The sequence below is a fragment of the Schistocerca gregaria genome, chromosome 1 (genome assembly GCF_023897955.1).
Source record: "Schistocerca gregaria isolate iqSchGreg1 chromosome 1, iqSchGreg1.2, whole genome shotgun sequence".
NCBI classification, from domain to species: domain Eukaryota; kingdom Metazoa; phylum Arthropoda; class Insecta; order Orthoptera; family Acrididae; genus Schistocerca; species Schistocerca gregaria.
This window is the reverse complement of record NC_064920.1, coordinates 797,433,228-797,451,527: the sequence shown is the minus strand read 5'-3', so window position 1 is coordinate 797,451,527 and position 18,300 is coordinate 797,433,228. Positions and strand designations below refer to the sequence as shown.

At 45.6% G+C, this 18,300-nt stretch overlaps 1 protein-coding gene across 1 annotated transcript in view; it reads left to right on the top strand.

Annotated features, from left to right (window-relative positions):
- Nucleotides 1-18,300, top strand: part of LOC126269980 (fibrillin-3-like) — a 737,299-nt gene that overhangs the window by 604,808 nt on the left and 114,191 nt on the right. Inside the window, exons 11-12 of the mRNA XM_049974034.1 lie at nucleotides 10,394-10,593; nucleotides 14,050-16,899. Of these exons, the coding sequence (XP_049829991.1) occupies nucleotides 10,394-10,593; nucleotides 14,050-16,899 (3,050 nt within the window). The remainder of the gene's footprint in view (nucleotides 1-10,393; nucleotides 10,594-14,049; nucleotides 16,900-18,300) is intronic.

Genomic DNA, 18,300 nt, shown 5'->3' with positions numbered 1-18,300 from the left:
CTCTGAAAACCCGACGACACTAATATTGCTGAGCGACCTCACCTGCAGCCAATATTCCACCAACACAACAGCTGCAGTCCACTTCACGCATCCGCCCTCCAGAGACACGTTATATGCAGGCCGCCTGCTGCAAGCCACTGTGTATCCCATATACACCGAGCGAACCGCTAACCGCCCTGTCAAGCGCAGCATCCAGTAAACAAACAGTGGCGCTTCGAACGTGCACGCCACTAGCGACAACCAGCGTACTGTCCTCCACTGTCCGGCGGCAAGACTGTTTCACATCGTGCTGCAAGTTCCTTCTTCCTTCAAAGCTCACTCGTTCACCTGCATAAACCAATTTAAAGCGGAAGTGCTCCGCTGCGCAGGGACAAAGAGTTACCGCCAACCTAGTTCGGCTGTTGCCAATATAGATCAAAATGCCATACATGACACACACTGCAGCACCCATCAAGTGAATGCTGCCATTTCAAAACTCAGTAAGAGAATATTTTAAACTTCTATGTGTACTGTAGCTAGAGAAGAGTCTGAAGAATTGTGTTCCATAGGACAACACTCTCCCCTACTCTTAACATCGCTCATTTTATTTGTTTATTATTTGTGGGACACCTAGCACTACATTATCAGTCTAACGGACACAAGCCGCCCTTTTCTTATGTGCGTACAACCAAAATGCCATTTTATTCATTTAAGGTAAATCAAGTAATATTTGTAGACTGCACCAGAGGTTTGCAATAAGAGACGCACATAGGCTTCGAATGTACAGCAAATTATTGCAGCTACATACCAGGTGATCAAAAAGTCAGTATACATTTGAAAAGTTAGTAAACCACGGAATAATGTAGATAAAGAGGTAAATGCTTGGAATGACATGGGATTTCATTGAAACCGAAAAAAACAAAGTTCACAAAATGTCCGACAGATGGCGCTGGAAAGCAAAACTTCAGTGACTGTTCATGACAATCGTGTACAAAAGAAGCTGTAATGAGAGAGAGAATCAGATGCGCCAGCACTCTCAGCATGTTGGCGTTACCTGAAAAGGCGGTTTTAGTGAAGCTGTATTATCAGAATGGGGAATGTGCTAGTTCAGCGTTACGATCCTATTGTCATAGGAAGGGGATTCGAACGAGTAAAGGTCCGTTAAAAAATGCTGCTGTGGCGAGAATGATTTCGAAGTTCGAAGGCACGGGATGTTTAGACGATAGACCCCGTAGTGGCCGACCGAGCACAAGGTGTAATGCTGCTGAGACAGTTCAGGAGGAAATGGTGACTAGCGGTTTCGTCTACGCACGGGCAAATCAGCGCTCGTGCAGTCGCACGTCGCACCGGCATTCCATACACTACTGTTTGCTTGGCACTGAGGCGTACCCTTCGATGCTATCCGTACAAAATCTATCGTCGGCATCATGAAGCGGAGAGCATTTGTGGAGTGGGCGTTTCAAAAGATGGCGGAAGATGACGATTGGTTGAGTAACGTGTTGTGGACCGACGAAGCTCATTTCACGCTCCGAGGGTATGTCAACGCCCACAACTGCAGAATTTGGGGTACCGAAAATTCTAGAACTGTCGTGGAAACTCCATTGCACGCCGAGAAATTCACGGTATGGGTTGGATTTACCACTCCTACCGTTATCGGGCCTTATTTCTTCAAGAAAATGCGTGATTCTGGTTTTGTAACTGCTACCGTGCCGGGTGAGAGGTACGCCGATATGTTGCAGAATGGCATCATCCCCAGACTGGCTGATAAACACCTGCTGGAACGTACGATGTTAATGCACGATGGCGCTCCAACCCATATTGCTAGACGCGTGAAAGGTCTATTTCGCGCGTCGTTTGGTGATGATCGTGTGCTCAGCGGCCACTTTCGTCATTCTTGGCCTCCCAGGTCCCCAGACCTCAGTCCGTGCGGTTATTGGCTTTGTGTATCGTCATCGACCGACACCTCTAGAGATGCTAAAAGACAACATCCGACGCTAATGCCTCACCATAACTCCGGACAACAGTTCACAACATTATTCCTAACTGAAGCTATTGTTGAGGAAAGACGGTGGACAAATTGAGCATATCCTATAAATAACATCATCTTTGCTTTGTCTTACTTTGTTGTGCTAATTATTTCTATTCTGATAAGATGAAGCGCCATCTGTCGGACATTTTTTGAACTTTTGTATTTTTTTGGTTCTAATAAAACCCCTTGTGATTTCAAACATGTGTGTCAAATTGTACCTCTCTATCTACATTATTCCGTGATTTATCTAGTTTTCAAATTTGTACTGACTTTTTGATCACCCGGTATATGAGCACAATGTAATTACTGGGCATATAGTGTCGACACAGGAATACAATAAGTACCGAGGGTGGTGGAGCTGCCCGTGCATGTTAGTTATTCACTTAGTGACATAAATAACAGCAACATAAATACTAAATCCTCTTAAGCTAAATGCTCGCAACGCATGGCGACGCCACATCTTCTTCTTGCTTTATCCTAATTTGAACGGTTCCAGCTGCATGAAGTATACTCTGTGCCACATGAGTTTTGGCCGCTAGCATGTTACCAAGTGGTCAACACAACAGAACAACTCTTAATTGTCTGAACAGAAAATGAAGACGAGACAAGTTCACATAAGGCGAAACGTCTAATGATCATGGATTATCGTCCATCTACAGTGCGTATTAGATGACATACAAAAAAACTGTATGAAAGTAGTTAGACTGGTATGACCGCATTCCATTTGCACAAGGTTGTCACTTGTACCACTGGATAAGAAAGATTTGTGTTAAGGGAAGTTTCTATCTGAATTATGAAGAAGTGTTTATCTACACTGAAACACAAGATGTCTGAAACCAGTGATAAACACAAATTGTTTGTTTTTTGTGATGTGATTTGTCTATGTAAATAAATGAAAGGCTGCCTTTTTTGTTTGTGAAGCATCTTCATTGGCTTTGAATTTATATTATGATTGCAAATTTGTTGCTTTATCACAGATTTTGATACTATTTTATCGTTAGGTGAGGAACAATTTTAGCGGTGCAAGTTGCGATAGCTTACACTTATTATTTGGTTCTGCTTACTATTTTGTTATCTTATTGATCCATATGTGTCGTCCTGTTGTAGTATTTAGTTGAGCTGAGTACGCCAGGATACCCTATTTTCGCTATTTTTCGAACACATTTCAGTTTAACAGTTTGTTTGTTCGACGATACGGGGTCCTCGTGTCTTGTTTTTTTTTTAAATTTACTGTGTACAGTGTCGCCATCTGTCGCTATATGAATTTCTTTATCCTTTCGTCTGTGTTGTGGTATTTGTACGTAGTTAGATATTCGTGCGTCTGTAATACTTGTATGTGTGTTTGTGGGGGGGAGGGGGAGAGGGTGGAAGGAGAGGGAGAGGGAGAGGGAGAGAGAGAGAGAGAGAGAGATAGTGTTTTTGTGTTAGTGACTGTGTTTGTGGGAGAGGTTTTTTTGTGAGTATTGTGTCAGATTAAGTGATCATTTAGTCTGGTGACGTTCTACATCTGTTTTTTATTGTTTTAGTGGCTAACATGATCTGCGAGTTGTTACTTATGTTGATTTGATCATTTATTACTTTACTGTTCATTGTCAGAGATCTTTGTACGTGAAAGTTTTCCTGTGATGTTGGGAGTTGTTTTGTAATTCTTGTTTCTAATAATTTTCATAACCTGTTTCACGTTGGACTCTTTATATCCATGCTTTATTTGGTATTCATCGAAGTTAGAATGGATGTTTTCATACTTCCATATCCGTATGTATGCTCTGTGTCTACTATTGAAATATCTGCCTTTCATGCCCAGATACACTGATTCACAGTCTTTACATTCTAACTCCTATACACTGGCTCCTTGGTATTTGTTTGTTTTTACTTCTGTTGATTGCAACTGTTGCTGGAAAATTTTTCCTGATACATAAAGTGAGCGAGCCTTGTTTCTTCAGTAAATTTGTTGTTTTTTGTGTTGATTTGTGTTTATATGTTATAATGAGCTACTCCTCTTTGTTGGTTTGACTATGTCAGAAGTGTTGATGTACTTTTGTTTGGTGCAATGTTGTTCGTAGAGATATGTAGTGCTTGTGTCTGCTGCTGATTTTCTTTAGTTGTGTTTTGATTTTGCGGTTGATTATTTACAGTATATGGAAAAATAAATGCAAAAACAAATAAACACCTTCGATACAACACTAAAGAGCCACAGTAACAAGTATAAATGTGACATTTACAGAAAAGCAACAGCAAAAGACACAGTGATACACGTCACATGGAGCCATTCACAACACTTCAAAGTAGCAGCTCTGCAACACGTTATATAATGGGTGAATAAAAATGAATGAAGAAAGGATAAGAAAAGGTACAGCTTATAGTAAAAAACAAATAATTGCAACAACCCTGTAATGCTAAAGACTAACATCTAACATGACAAGAATATAAAATTATTAGAACGAAGAACTACAGCAGAAAACGTCTAACATTGTACGAAAGCTTACACATAGAAAGAGTCCTTTAAATGAGCAAGAAAGTAAAAATGACCAAATCAATATAAGTATCAACTGACCGATCATGTTACCCACTAAAACAATAACGAAGAGAATCTGAACATAGCTAGACCAAATAATAATTTAATCTTCGCCACAGCCATAAGATAAACACCAACCTATCCACCCAGATACCCAGCCACCAACATCCTTCTAAACCCCACACACCACCAACTCACACACACACACACACACACACACACACACACACACACACACACACACACACACACACACACACGATAGCACTTGCACAAATATAACAGATGATCGGATGGCAAATACCTACAGACACCACACACAAGCAAAACAACGAAAACCACACAACGACAGTTGGTAACACTATATATGGTAAAGACACACAATCAGCACACAATGAACAGTGAATTTGAAGTGTTCAATTCGAACGACTTCCAAAAACGGTCAGAATCGGACATCTTCGTTTATATAGACCAACTACGTACAAGTCCAGGATGACACATACAGATTAATAAGTCAGAAAATTGTAAACAGAAGCAAATAGTAAATTAATCTTTCGAAACATGCGCCACAAAGGCTGTTCTTCGCCTAACAACAGGCGAATAAAATGAATTGTACATCTACATCTACGTGGGTACTTTGCAAATCACATTTAAGTGCCTGGCTGAGAGTTCATCGAATCACCTTCACAATTCTCTAGTATTTCAATCTCGTATAGCCCACGGAAAGAATGAACACCTATATCTTCCCGTACGAGGTCTGATTTCCCTTATTTGATCGCGGTGATCGTTCCTCCCTACGTAGGTCGGTGTCAACAAAGTTGGTGATTGGAATTTCGTGAGAATATTCGTCGCAACGAAAAACGCCTTTCTTTTAATGATGTCCAGCCGAAGCCCTGTATCATTTCAGTGACACTCTCTCCCATACTTCGCGATAATACAAAACGTGCTGCCTTTCTTTGAACTTTTTCGATGTACCCCGTCAGTCCTATCTGGTAATGTTCCCACATCGCGCAGCAGTTTTTTAAAAGAGGACGGGCAAGCGTAGTGTAGGTAGTCTCGTTAGTAGATCTGCTATATTTTTCAAGTGTCCTGCCAATAAAACGCAGTCTTTGGCTGGCCTTCCCCACAACATTTTCTATGAGTTCCTTCCAATTTAAGTTGTTCGTGATTGTAATGCCTAGGTATTTAGTTGAATTTAAGGCTTTCAGATTTGACTGATTTATCGTGTGACCGAAGTTTAACGAGTTCCTTTTAGCACTCAAGTGGATGACCTCACACTTTTCTTTATTTAGGGTCAACTTCCACTTTACGCACCATTCAGATATCTTTTCTAAATCGCTTTGCAGTTTGTTTTGATTTCTGATGACTTTATTAGTCGATAAACGTCAGCGTCATTTGTAATACACAGACGTATCTTTAATCGTATAACGCACCGTATAACGCATTTATTATATATATAAAAGAAACATCCATTGTGGGCCATTGAGTATGCGTCAGAATAAAAAGGGGCCAAATGTGTGTGGCCTAAATCATACAGCCTTTCATTTACTTTCATGGACGTATATCTTAAAGAACATACAAAAAGCTATGAAACGACGAAAAACCGTAAAAAACGACAATTTATTTATTTTGTGGATTTTGTAATCTAGTCAAAATACGCATAAATAACTTCTCTTTACGACAGTACATATCGTGCACTCAGAATGCATTGACACGAAGTATAATAACCAAATGATAATTGTTACTACCAAAGCGAAACACGTCACAAAGAAAGTGAGAAAGAATGGTTCGGTATTCGTGTCTGGGAGACTCCGAAGGCTTGTTTCCGCAGCCTAATTGGAAAGAGATTTCTTCTCTCGTGTAATTTGTGAGAGTTGGTCGCAAGTACCTCTGTTAAGTGAATGGCTGTATGTGTGTGTGTGTGTGGGGGGGGGGGGGGGGTGGAAGGAAGTAAAACCCCGAGCCGGAACATAGCCTATTGCTCTAGAATACCACAGAGGAGCACACTGCAACAGCGTTTGTTACACCTCCTTACTCCACCACACACTGTGGGGAGATTTGGCACTTAATCCAGGACACTGACGCAAACACTGGTGATCAGGCCGGTTCTAAAGACAGCGACGTCGACCGAACGCTAGACTTCCTTAGTTCCTTCGCGATCAGGAAGCTTACGGCAGCGCTCTCCGCTCCCATGCCAACCAAATATTGGCGGATTAACCTAGAGTTTATATCATTCTGCTTGTAGTTACATATTCCGTGTCAGTTTGGAAACTGTGCATGTATATTCCATGACCTTAGATTATTTTAGCGGAAAATAGTGTGCCATTTCACATTCCTCATGTCTCACAGTCAATATAATGTCTCATATAAGCTAAAATGTTGTAGGAGTTTTCGTACACGTGATTTATGACACTTATTTGTGTCGACATTGTGTTCTATTTGATATGCTTTGTATTTCTCTGAAAAATATTTCGATGTCGGTACTAGTAGTCTTGGTGAGCGGTGACCTGACATATCGCACCTCTAATGCCATCGCTGGCAACACTTGACAAGGACGGTGAGATATCTGGAACAGAACGGCCTCCTCCGTGCCAACCAGTATGCATTTCGAAAACATATATGGTGTGAAGACCAACTTGCACTTTTCTCACATGATATCCGGAAAGCCATAGATGAAGGCCGTCAGGCAGTTGCAGTGACTCGATTTGTGGAAAGCATTTGACTCAGTACAACATCCGCGCTGGTTATCAAAAGTACGTTCATACGGGGTAAGAGACCAAATTTGTGACCCGATGGAGTTTTGGTATGGAGGATGCAGCATGCTATTTTGGCTGGAGAGTCATTGACAGATGTAGGAGGAATTTCGGGTATACTCCAGGGAAATGTGCTGGGTCCAATGCTGTTCATGTTGTGTATTAATGATCTTGCGGAAAACGTTAATAACAACCTAACACTTTTCGCAAATGATGCAGCTATCTATTATAAAGTGCAGGTTGAAATGGAGCTGTACAAATATTCAGTGAGACCAAGATAAGATTTCAGAGTGGTGAAGTGACTGCCAGCTTGCTTTAAGTTTTCAGAAACGTAAAAGTGAGCACTTCACGAAACACTTATATAATGTAGTATCCTATGAATATAATAATAGTGAGTCACAAATGGACTCTATAAATTCATAAAAAACTTGTATGTAACACTTAATAGGGACATGAAGTGCAATAATCTCGTAGGCTTAGTCGTTGGTAAACCAGTCACCAGAATTGTATTTAGTGCAAAAAATACGAAGGAAATGCAGTGAGTCTACAGAGGAGACTGCTTACAAATCACTAGAGCGTCACAAGTGCTCAAGTGTAGGCGACCCGAACCAAGCAGCAGCCACAAGTAATATTGAACGTATACCGAAAAGGCAGCACGACTGGTTAGAGGTTTGTTTCTTTCCCAGGAGAGTGTCACAGAGATGATACAAGAACTAATCTCACAAACTTTTGTACATGACGTAAACTACCCCAAAGAAGCCTGCTTACCGACTTTAGAGAACCGGCTCTACATTATGACTCTAGGAAGATATTACAACCTCCTATATATCGCTCCAGAAGGTATCGTGAGCACAAGTTCAGATTAATTACAATGTGCTTTGAGGCACTTAAACAAGCATTCTTCCCGTGACCCATCCTAAATGGAACTGGAAAGAAATCCGAATAACTGATACGATGGAATGTACCCTCTGACATGCACTCCACAGTGGTTCGTAGAGTATAAATGTAGCTGTACATGTAGACGGCGATGTCACTTGGGTAAGTATTATGGAGAAAACTGGAACCATATAAGTGGGTTGGCTCTCGGAAATACATACGTGGATTTGTCCGATTCTATCTGGCCTTGTGAGTCTCGCCTAAAATGGATGGTAATTCCTGGCGTTCCGTTTAGCAATTACTGACTACAACGTGTGACAGTGACCAGTTAGGCCATGCACTGAGATGACGGAAGCCATAAGATACCTCCTAATATCGTATCGGATCTCGTTTCGCCAGCCGTAGTTCAAGAACTCCACGTGGCATGACCTCAACAAGTCGTCAAAGTTCCCTGCAGAAATATTAAGTCATGTTGTCTGTACAGCCGTCCATAACTGAGAAAGGATTGCCGGTGCAAGATTTTGTACACAAACTGTCCTCTCGATTATGTGAATATATAAATGGTTGATGGGATTCATGTCGGGTGATCTGTGTGGCCAAATTATTCGCTCGAATTGTCCAGTATGTTCTTCAAGCTAATCGCGAACAGCTGTGGCCCAGTGAAACGCCACAACATTGTTTGTGGACATGAAGTCCATGAATGGCTGCAAATGGTCTCCAAGCAGGCGAGTATAGTCATTTGTAGCAATTATCGTTTTAGTTGGACCACAGGACCCATGACCATTATGGAGCTACCGTCGGCTTGCAGAGTGCCTTATTGAAACTTGGTTGCAAGACTTCGTGAAGACTGCGCCAGTCTCGAATACTACCATCAGGTGTTGGCCAACTGAAATCGGGACTCGTGTGACAAGGCGACGGTTTTCGAGTGGTCTACGGTCCAACCGATGTGGTCACGAGCACAGGAGAGGCGCTGAAGGCGAAATCGTGCAGTTAGCAAAGGTAGTCGCGTCGGTAGTCTGCTGCCACAGCTCATTACGACTATAATAATGGATGCGTCCGTCGTACTTCCCACATTGATTTCTGCGGTTATTTCACACTGTGTTGCTTCTCTCTAAAGCCGGCCGGGTAAGGCAAGCCACTTACACAATTCCAGTTTTCTCCATAATATTCAGCCAAGCGCCATCGCCGTCTATATCTACAGCTACATTTATACTCTGCGAACCACTGTGGAGCGCATGGCAGAGGGTACATTCCATCGTATCAGTTATTCGGGTTTCTTTCCAAATCCATTTAGAATGGGGCACGGGAAGAACGCTTGTTAAAGTTCCTCAGAGCACACTGTAATTAATCTAATCTTGTCTTCACGATACCTTATGGAGTAACGTATAGGAGGTTGTAATATCTTCATAGAGTCATCATGTAGTGCCGGTTCTCGAAACTCGGTTAGCAGACTTCCTTGGGATAATTTAAGTCATCTACAAAAGATTTTGAAATTAGTTCTTGTATCATCTCTGTGACACTCTCCTGGGGAGCAGACAAACCTCTGACCAGTAGTGCTGCCTTCTCTGAATACGTTCAATATCCGTTGCGGGTCCCACTTGGTTCGGGTCACCCACACTTGAGCAGTGATATACGATAGGACGCCGGCCAGCGTGGCCGAGTGGTTCTAGGCGCTTCAGTATGGAACCGCGAGACCGCTACGGTCGCAGGTTCGAATTCTGCCTCGGGCATGGATGTGTGTGATGTCCTTAGGTTTGTTACGTTCAAGGAGTTCTAAGTACTAGGGGACTGATGACCTAAGAAGTTAAGTCCCATATTTCTCAGAGCCATTTGAACTCTTTCGAGCTTCTCTCTTAGTACTGTCAACTCGACGCAACCACCACTGCCCTTGGTCGTTATGTGAAGACCGTCGACCACTGCGCTGTCAGTGACGAGTCATAATGCCTGATATGTGATATTCTCGGCACACCAATTACACTGTGGATCGCGGGATGTTGATTTCCTATCGTTCTGTGAAGTGGAATTTCCCATGCGGCTGGCTGCCACTATCATTCCGTGTTCATAGTCTTTTAAATGCCGTCCTGTGGCTACAATCAGGTCGAAAACTTTTCATATGTACTGCCCATTCATTCCTTGTGTACACGATACTATCGCCAGCTTTGTACGTGCATACCGCTATGCTATGACTCCTGTCACCCCAGCTGTGTCCGCCTCGTGAGCAGCAACCGTTTCCCTGCGCAGACATCGACGAGTGCGCGGAGGGCGGCGACGCGGGCTGCCTGCACGGCTGCCACAACTTCCCCGGCGGCTTCCGCTGCGCCTGCCCGACCGGCTACCAGCCCGCCGAGGGCGCCACTGCGCAGCCGCAGGACAGCGACGTCGCCGCCGACGACCAGCAGCGCTGCGTCGACGTCGACGAGTGCGCCGCCGACAGCGCCGAGGTACGACCCATCAGCGCTGGAGCCGCCTGCGTCTGCTGCTGGCTACTCTTCATACGCAGTGGGCAGTTAGAAAGCACTAATGTTGATTCCTTGGCCTTTGATTTCCGGAAGGCGTCCGCACTTTTATGAACAAAATACGAGCTTTCGAGGTATCGGTTTGTTGCAAGTAGAACTAAACACGTCCTTCTAAACGGTACATAATCGACAGATATAAATGCCGTGTGACTAGGGCCTCCCGTCGGGTAAACCGTTCGCCGGGTGCAAGTCTTGCGAGTTGACGCCACTTCGGCGATTTGCGCCAGTCCCTGAGCGGAGAAAATCTCCGACCCAGCCGGGAATCGAACCCGGGCCCTTAGGATCGACATTCTGTTGCGCTGACCACTTTTACTTTTTTTTTTACCACTGAGCTACCGGGACAATGAACGGCTGGAAAGGTAATTTAGAGAATTCTAAATGGCCGTTAAAGTGTTCTTTTGATATTAATAATCCTGTGGATAACGACGGATGACGAAGCAACTGGAAAACCGGCAGAAGATCTACGATTTCTGCAGGGTCTGGCTGTGAATCCCAACGTAAATAAATATAAAGTTTCACGGAGAAATGGATGGCGAGATCCACCACTGTTCGATTACGCTATCAGAGACAAATCACGTGCGACGGTATCTACAGTAAAAAAATATTCTAAGTACAAAAATGTCCAAATGGGGCGTAAATCGGTAGACGGGACGTACATGTGTAGACAAACGAAAGACTCCATATTCGGAAAATTCGATGATATATTCAGGGAAAGTGCTTCGCGAACTGAGCAAGACAATTACGCGTTGTTCCACCTATGGCCCCTACTCAAGCTGCTATTCGGCTTGGCATTGAATGACAGAGTTGTGGGATGTCCTCCTGAGGGACATTGTGCCAAATTCTATCCAGTTGACGCGTTAGATCGTCAAAATCGCTAGTTCGTTGAAGGCATTGCTGGTAATGTACCAAATGTTCCCAGTTGGTGAGAGATCCAACGACCTTTCTGGCCAAGGCAGGGTTTGGCAAGCACGAACACAGGCAGCAGACACTCTCGCGCTTGTGTGGGTGGGCATTATCTTGCTGAAATGTAATCCCAGGTTGGCCTGCCATGAGTGTCCACAAATCTGATATTAGAATATCGTTGTCGTACCGTTGTGCAGTAGGAGTGCCATGGGTGACTTCGCTACTCATCGAGGTCCATTTCGGACTGGGACTCATCACTGAAGACAATTCTGCTCCAGTCCCTGAGATTCGAAGCCGAAGAAATGCTGTGAAATAGCCCATTACCGCCAAATTTCGAAGCACTGTTCTAACGGATATGTTCTTCTTACGTCTTATATCCAATATTGCTGTTATTTTACTCATTGTTTCTTGTCTGTTAGCACTGACAACTCTACGAAAACGCCGCTCTTCTCGGTAGTTATGCGAAGACTATCGGCCACTAAGTTGCCCGTCGTTAGAGTAAATGACTGAAATTTGGTATTCTCGGCAAAGTCTTGAAATTCTAGATCTAGGAACACTGAATTCCCTAACGATTTGCGAAATTTAATGTTCCTTGCGTCTAGCTCCAACTACTGTTCCGTGTTCAGAGTCTGTTAACTCCTGTCGTGGTGCTACGATCACGTCGGGCATGTTTCACACGAGTTGTCTGGATACAAATGACAGCTCCGCCAAAGCACTGCCCTCTTATACCTTTCGTACGCGATCCTAGCACCATCTGTATACGTGTATACGGAGGACTTATTTCAAGCTACACAAGACACAGAAGATCGAAACCGACAACTATGACTCAAAAGAATGAATTATCACGAAGGAAAACATCGAAACACGTAAACGACTGTAAATATCTACCCCATTGCAACCAAATGAACTGTCATCTTTAGAACTGTGTCCCCGCTATAAGAAGTTGAGAGTACTATCAAATGACCCAAATCTAAGTCTAACGTCAAAGGTCGCAGTTTCAACATGTGAGGTGCTTTAGATGGAGCAAAACATTCAGTAGGTGGAGAGTAAATTTGTCATTCTGTGATCTTAAACCAAACGAACCTAAGGACATCACATACATCCATGCCCGAGGCAGGATTCGAACCTGCGACCGTAGCAGTCCCTCGGTTCCGGACTGCATATAGCCAATCACTTAACTTCTAATAAACTGCGATTTCTCTAGAAGACCTGCGCAGCACCCCCAGATCGCTCTCCCAAACCGTCCGATGCCAGCTGCTTCAACGGACGCAGGAAGGCGCGCCGATCTGCCGTCTCACGGCGTCACGGCTCGAACCGGCTAGACCGATGTCGTGGGTTGACTCCTGTTGCTCTCGTGTCAACCGCGAAGTCACTACGCCTCGCTATACGCCGGGGCCCACTGGACTCACGTGGCGACCTCCCATGCGCCGATGCTCAAGACGGACAAGTCATCTTGAGTCGCAGTGCGCGACCGACCAACCGAACGATGCAACCGCCAACGACCATTGCCTGAACAAACTCGAGCACACTGGCGGCCTAACGCGTGGACTCAGATGCAGGAACTAAGGCCCGACCGGGCGACCACTCTTACTGGCGGAGTGGAAAGACTCTCATTTTGCCGGCTTTAAAGGTTGATCCGAACGACACACATATTAGCACTCCGAACGACAGACAGACACTAACTTCCTAACCAATGGGGATGAGAGACAGAAAAATGGTTCAAATGGCTCTGAGCACTATGGGACTCAACTGCTGTGGTCATTAGTCCCCTAGAACTTAGAACTACTTAAACCTAACTAACCTAAGGACATCACACACATCCAAGCCCGAGGCAGGGTTCGAACCTGCGTCTGTAGCAGTCGCACGGTTCCGGACTACGCGTCTAGAACCGCGAGACCACCGCGGCCGGCGACGAGAGACAGACCCAGACTCACCGACTGGCGAGCTCATAGCGCCCATTAAATGCACGTGAACAGGCAACCTTTCCCCTTTCCCACCAGAGAGACAGCAAAGCTGCGATTGCCGCAGCTGCGCCACCGCCCGAAACTGGGAGCGACTGCTTCACACAACGCACTGCGGCGCGCTCTTCAAAACAGAAATTTTTACCACGGCTCAAATCCTTATACTCAAAGTTGATGTTTCGAGTTTCGAACGCACGGAGCCTATCACCTACTTTAGTATTCCTCAACTTTGGCATCGCACACATTAGGTACCACCTACATGGCAATGCTGAACACTGTTGTACATACCCCACGAAATTTCCACACTCCAAGTCCTTAGGTGATTTCTAAGGATGCCTGATGGTACTTGCCGCTAGGGCGATAATTTTTTGACCGCCTCAGAATAGTTTAACCGTTCCCTCTCGAAAATGTTGCAAAGACCTCCCAGATTGATTAACGCGTTTACTGAAGATGCCTACTTGTAACTGTTGCCGTAGCGTTACGCTTACTGAACGCTAACATAGTGCCGTTGTTACAGGTAGACGGCGGGTCGTGCTCGCACGAGTGCAGCAACAGCGAGGGCAGCTTCTCGTGCTCGTGCCCGGCCGGCTTCGTGCTCGGCTCGGACGAGCGCACCTGCCGTGACGTCGACGAGTGCGAGTCCGGCGCGGCGCGCTGCGCGCAGGACTGCCTCAACACCATCGGCAGCTTCAGCTGCGACTGCGCCGACGGCTTCCGGCTGGCCGACGACCAGCGCTCGTGCAGGGACGTCGACGAGTGCTCCGCCGACGAGGACGTCTTCCCCGGCGAGACGCGCTGCTCCCACCGCTGCGTCAACACGGAAGGCTCATTCAGCTGCCACTGCCCTGCAGGCTTTGCGCTCGGAGAAGACTCCAGAACGTGTAACGACGTCGACGAGTGCCTCGGTGAGCACAACTGTTCCCACGAGTGTGTCAACGAAGAAGGTGGCTATAGATGTGGATGTCCCGACGGACAGCTGCTCAAAAGGGATCGCAGAACATGCGAACTGGAGGAAAACTGTTTCAGCAATGTGGACGATGGCTCTGGTAGACTGTGTACGCAAGAGTGTGTGGGGGACGACGGGGAGATTATCTGCAAGTGTCCACCTGGATACGTTCTTTCAGACGGTGAGAGCAGGTGTGATGACGTAGATGAGTGTGCGGGCGAAGCGAAAGACGTTTGTTCCCACAACTGCACCAACATTCCTGGAGGTTTCGTTTGCACCTGTCCAGAAGGATATATCTTGTCAAAGGACCACAGAACGTGCATAGATGACGACGAATGTGACAGCAACGAAACGGAGCTGGGTTGTTCTCACGGGTGTGTCAACACCGAAGGCAGTTTCCGATGCACGTGTCCGACTGGTTTCGTGCTGGACGGCGATTTGTTGAACTGTAAGGACATAGACGAGTGCTCCGAGTTCGAACGCAATGAAGATGCCTCTGGATGCTCCCACGAGTGTGTTAACGATCCTGGCAGCTTCCACTGTACTTGTCCTCCGGGCCTGATACTTGGCGGCGACTTATTGTCTTGCAAGGACATAGACGAATGCATGGATCTCGAGGGCAGTGGCGCAGGAGTTGTCTGCGAACACGGCTGCGTTAACGAGCACGGCAGCTTTAGGTGCACGTGCTTTAAAGGATTCGCACTTGCTGATGACAAACGGAGTTGCGAAGACGTAGACGAGTGCGCAGAAGGCAATGCTCACGGTTGCTCTCATATTTGTGCTAATACTGCTGGGAGCTACCAGTGCAAGTGTCCAGCAGGGTACTACGTGGGCGACGACAACAAAACATGCGAGGATATTGACGAATGTAATGAAGAGAGTGGTGAAACTGTTTGCTTACACTCGTGTATTAATTTGCCTGGGAGTTACAAGTGTTCGTGCCCAATGGGGTACCACCTTCAACGTGACACGGGAGTCTGCGAAGATATAGACGAGTGCGAGGCGTACAAGAAAATAGGAGCAGACGATGGTTGCAGCCACGACTGTAAGAATGTGCCAGGGTCCTATAAGTGCGAATGTCCAGCTGGATTTACGCTGTCTCGCAATCTACGCACTTGCGAAGACATTGATGAATGCAACAACTTCATAAATAATCCCTGCTCGCACGAGTGCAAAAATTTGCCGGGAAGTTTCTTATGCTTGTGTCCAGAAGGGTACAATCTTAAAAGCGATCTTATAACGTGCGAGGATATAGATGAGTGTATCGCGAAAGACGAGAATGGGACGTCGTTCGTGGATTGTTCACACGGCTGCGTCAACGAACCGGGGACGTATCGTTGTACATGTCCTGAAGGTTTCGAACTGGATGACGACGAAGAAACTTGCGTAGACATCGACGAATGCGATTATGATTTTCCAGTGTGTACATGTAATGAAGAGAGCAGTGAAGTTAACTGCTTAAGTTCGTGTGTTAACATACCTGGGAGTTACATGTGTTCGTGTCCTTACGGGTACCACCTACAACGCGACACGGGAACCTGCGAAGATATAGACGAATGCGCAGCGTATAAGAAAATAGGAGCAGACGATGGTTGCAGTCACGAGTGTAAGAATGTGCCTGGCTCCTACAAGTGCGATTGTCCTGCCGGATTAACCCTTTCTCGCAATCGACGCACATGTGAAGACATAGACGAATGCAACAACGGAAATAATCCGTGTTCCCATGAGTGCGAAAACTTGCTGGGAAGCTACTTATGCGTGTGTCCGGAAGGGTACAGCCTTAAAAGTGATCGTAGAACTTGCGAAGACATAGACGAGTGTATCGCGAAGGACGAGAATGGGACGTCGTTCGTAGACTGTTCACACGGCTGCGTCAATGAACCTGGGAAATATCGTTGTACGTGTCCAGACGGCTTTGAATTGGATGACGATGAAGAGACGTGCATAGACATCGATGAATGCCATCGTAATATTTCAGGGTGTGCACATGACTGCAGGAATCTGCCTGGGAGTTTCAAGTGTGACTGTGCTCCGGGATTCTTTCTGATGAACGATCAAAAATCTTGCGATAATTTCGACGAATGTGCTTTGAATGACGAGGGTCATTCATATGCTGGTTGTTCTCACAACTGTACCAATCTGGCAAACAGCTTCTTTTGTAGCTGCCCTGAGGGATACATCCTTGATAACAAGGACTCCAGGACGTGTATTGATTCTGATATTTGTCGAACCAACGAAAACAAGACTTTGTGTTCGCACTTATGTGTAAGTCTTGATGGGAGCTACAAGTGTGCTTGTCCTGAAGGGATGGTTCTGGACAGTGATCAAAGCACGTGCATCGACGAGAAAGAATGTGCTGTGCCGGGCGACGAACTGGACGAGGGCTACGAACGATGCTGGAGGCAATGCGGCGATTCAGAGGTAAGTACTGATAGAGAGTGTTAACATACAACGTTACCTTAGTACACTGCAATCTTTTACCAGTTTAATTGAAACCTCTGACTGCCTGACTGTTGTACGGAAATAGAAACACTACACACCACGAAGGACTTATCCGACTCTAACGGAAATAGGCAAATGTGATGAGCATGTATAGACAAACAAATGATTACATTTTCGAAAAAAATGAATATCTTCAAGAGACGAGCTTCAGAAATTGAGCAAGTCAATAATGCGTTGGTCCAACTCAGGCCTATATGGAAGCAGTTATTCGGCTTGGTAATCTGTCCAAATGGAGTATGTAAGCCCCTGCCCTTAATGCCCCAAACGTTCTCCACTGGGGATAGATCCGGCGACGTTTGGTGACCAAGACAGGGTTTGGCAAGTACGAAGACAAGCAATAGAAACTCTCGTCGTGTGCGGGCGGGCATTATCTTGTTGAAATTTAAAACCAAGATGGCTTGCCATGAAGGGCACCATGGCGGGGCACAGACCATCGTCGATGTACCGCTGTGCTGTAAGGGAGCCGCTTTTGACAACCATAGATGTTCTGCTACGAAAGGGAATGGTACTCCAGACCTTCGCTCCTAGCTGTCGGGCCATATGGTGACATGCGAGTTAGTATCCCACCGCTGTCTGGGGCGTCTCCAGGCATGTCATCAGCCTGAAATCTCATTGGATGGAGTATAATTGTCTTCAGTGATGAGATCCGCTTCGACCTGAGCCCTGATGACCAGCGATGATGTGACTCTAGACGTCCCGTACAACAGTGGAAGAGATAAGCTAATTGAATCCTCGATTATTGTTTAATGTGTTCCAATCGCTGTCTTCCTCTACAGTTATTACCCTCTACAGTTCCTCCGGTACCAAGCAATGTCTGGCTGGCATGTTTTTGTTTTTTATTTTCATTGATTTTACATTTTTCGTGTAACTGAATTTTCTAGCGCTGTATGGCAGATTTGTACACTACTGGCCATTAAAATTGCCACACCACGAAGATGACGAGCTAAAGACACGAAATTTAACCGCCAGGAAGATGATGCTGTGATATGCAAATGATTAGATTTTCAAAGCATTCACACAAGGTTGGCGCCGGTGGCGACACCTACAAAGTGCTGAAATCAGGAAAGTTTTCAACCGATTTCTCCTACACAACCAGCAGCTGACCGGCGTTGCCTGGTGAAACGTTGTTGTGATGCCTCGTGTAAGGAGGATAAATGCGTACCATCACGTTTCCGACTTTGATAAAGGTCGGATTGTAGCCTTTCGCAGTTGCGGTTTATCGTATTGCGACACTGCTGCTCGCGTTGGTCGAAATCCAATGACTGTTAGCAGAATATGGGATCGGTTTGGTTCAGGAGGGTAATACGGAACCACGTGCTG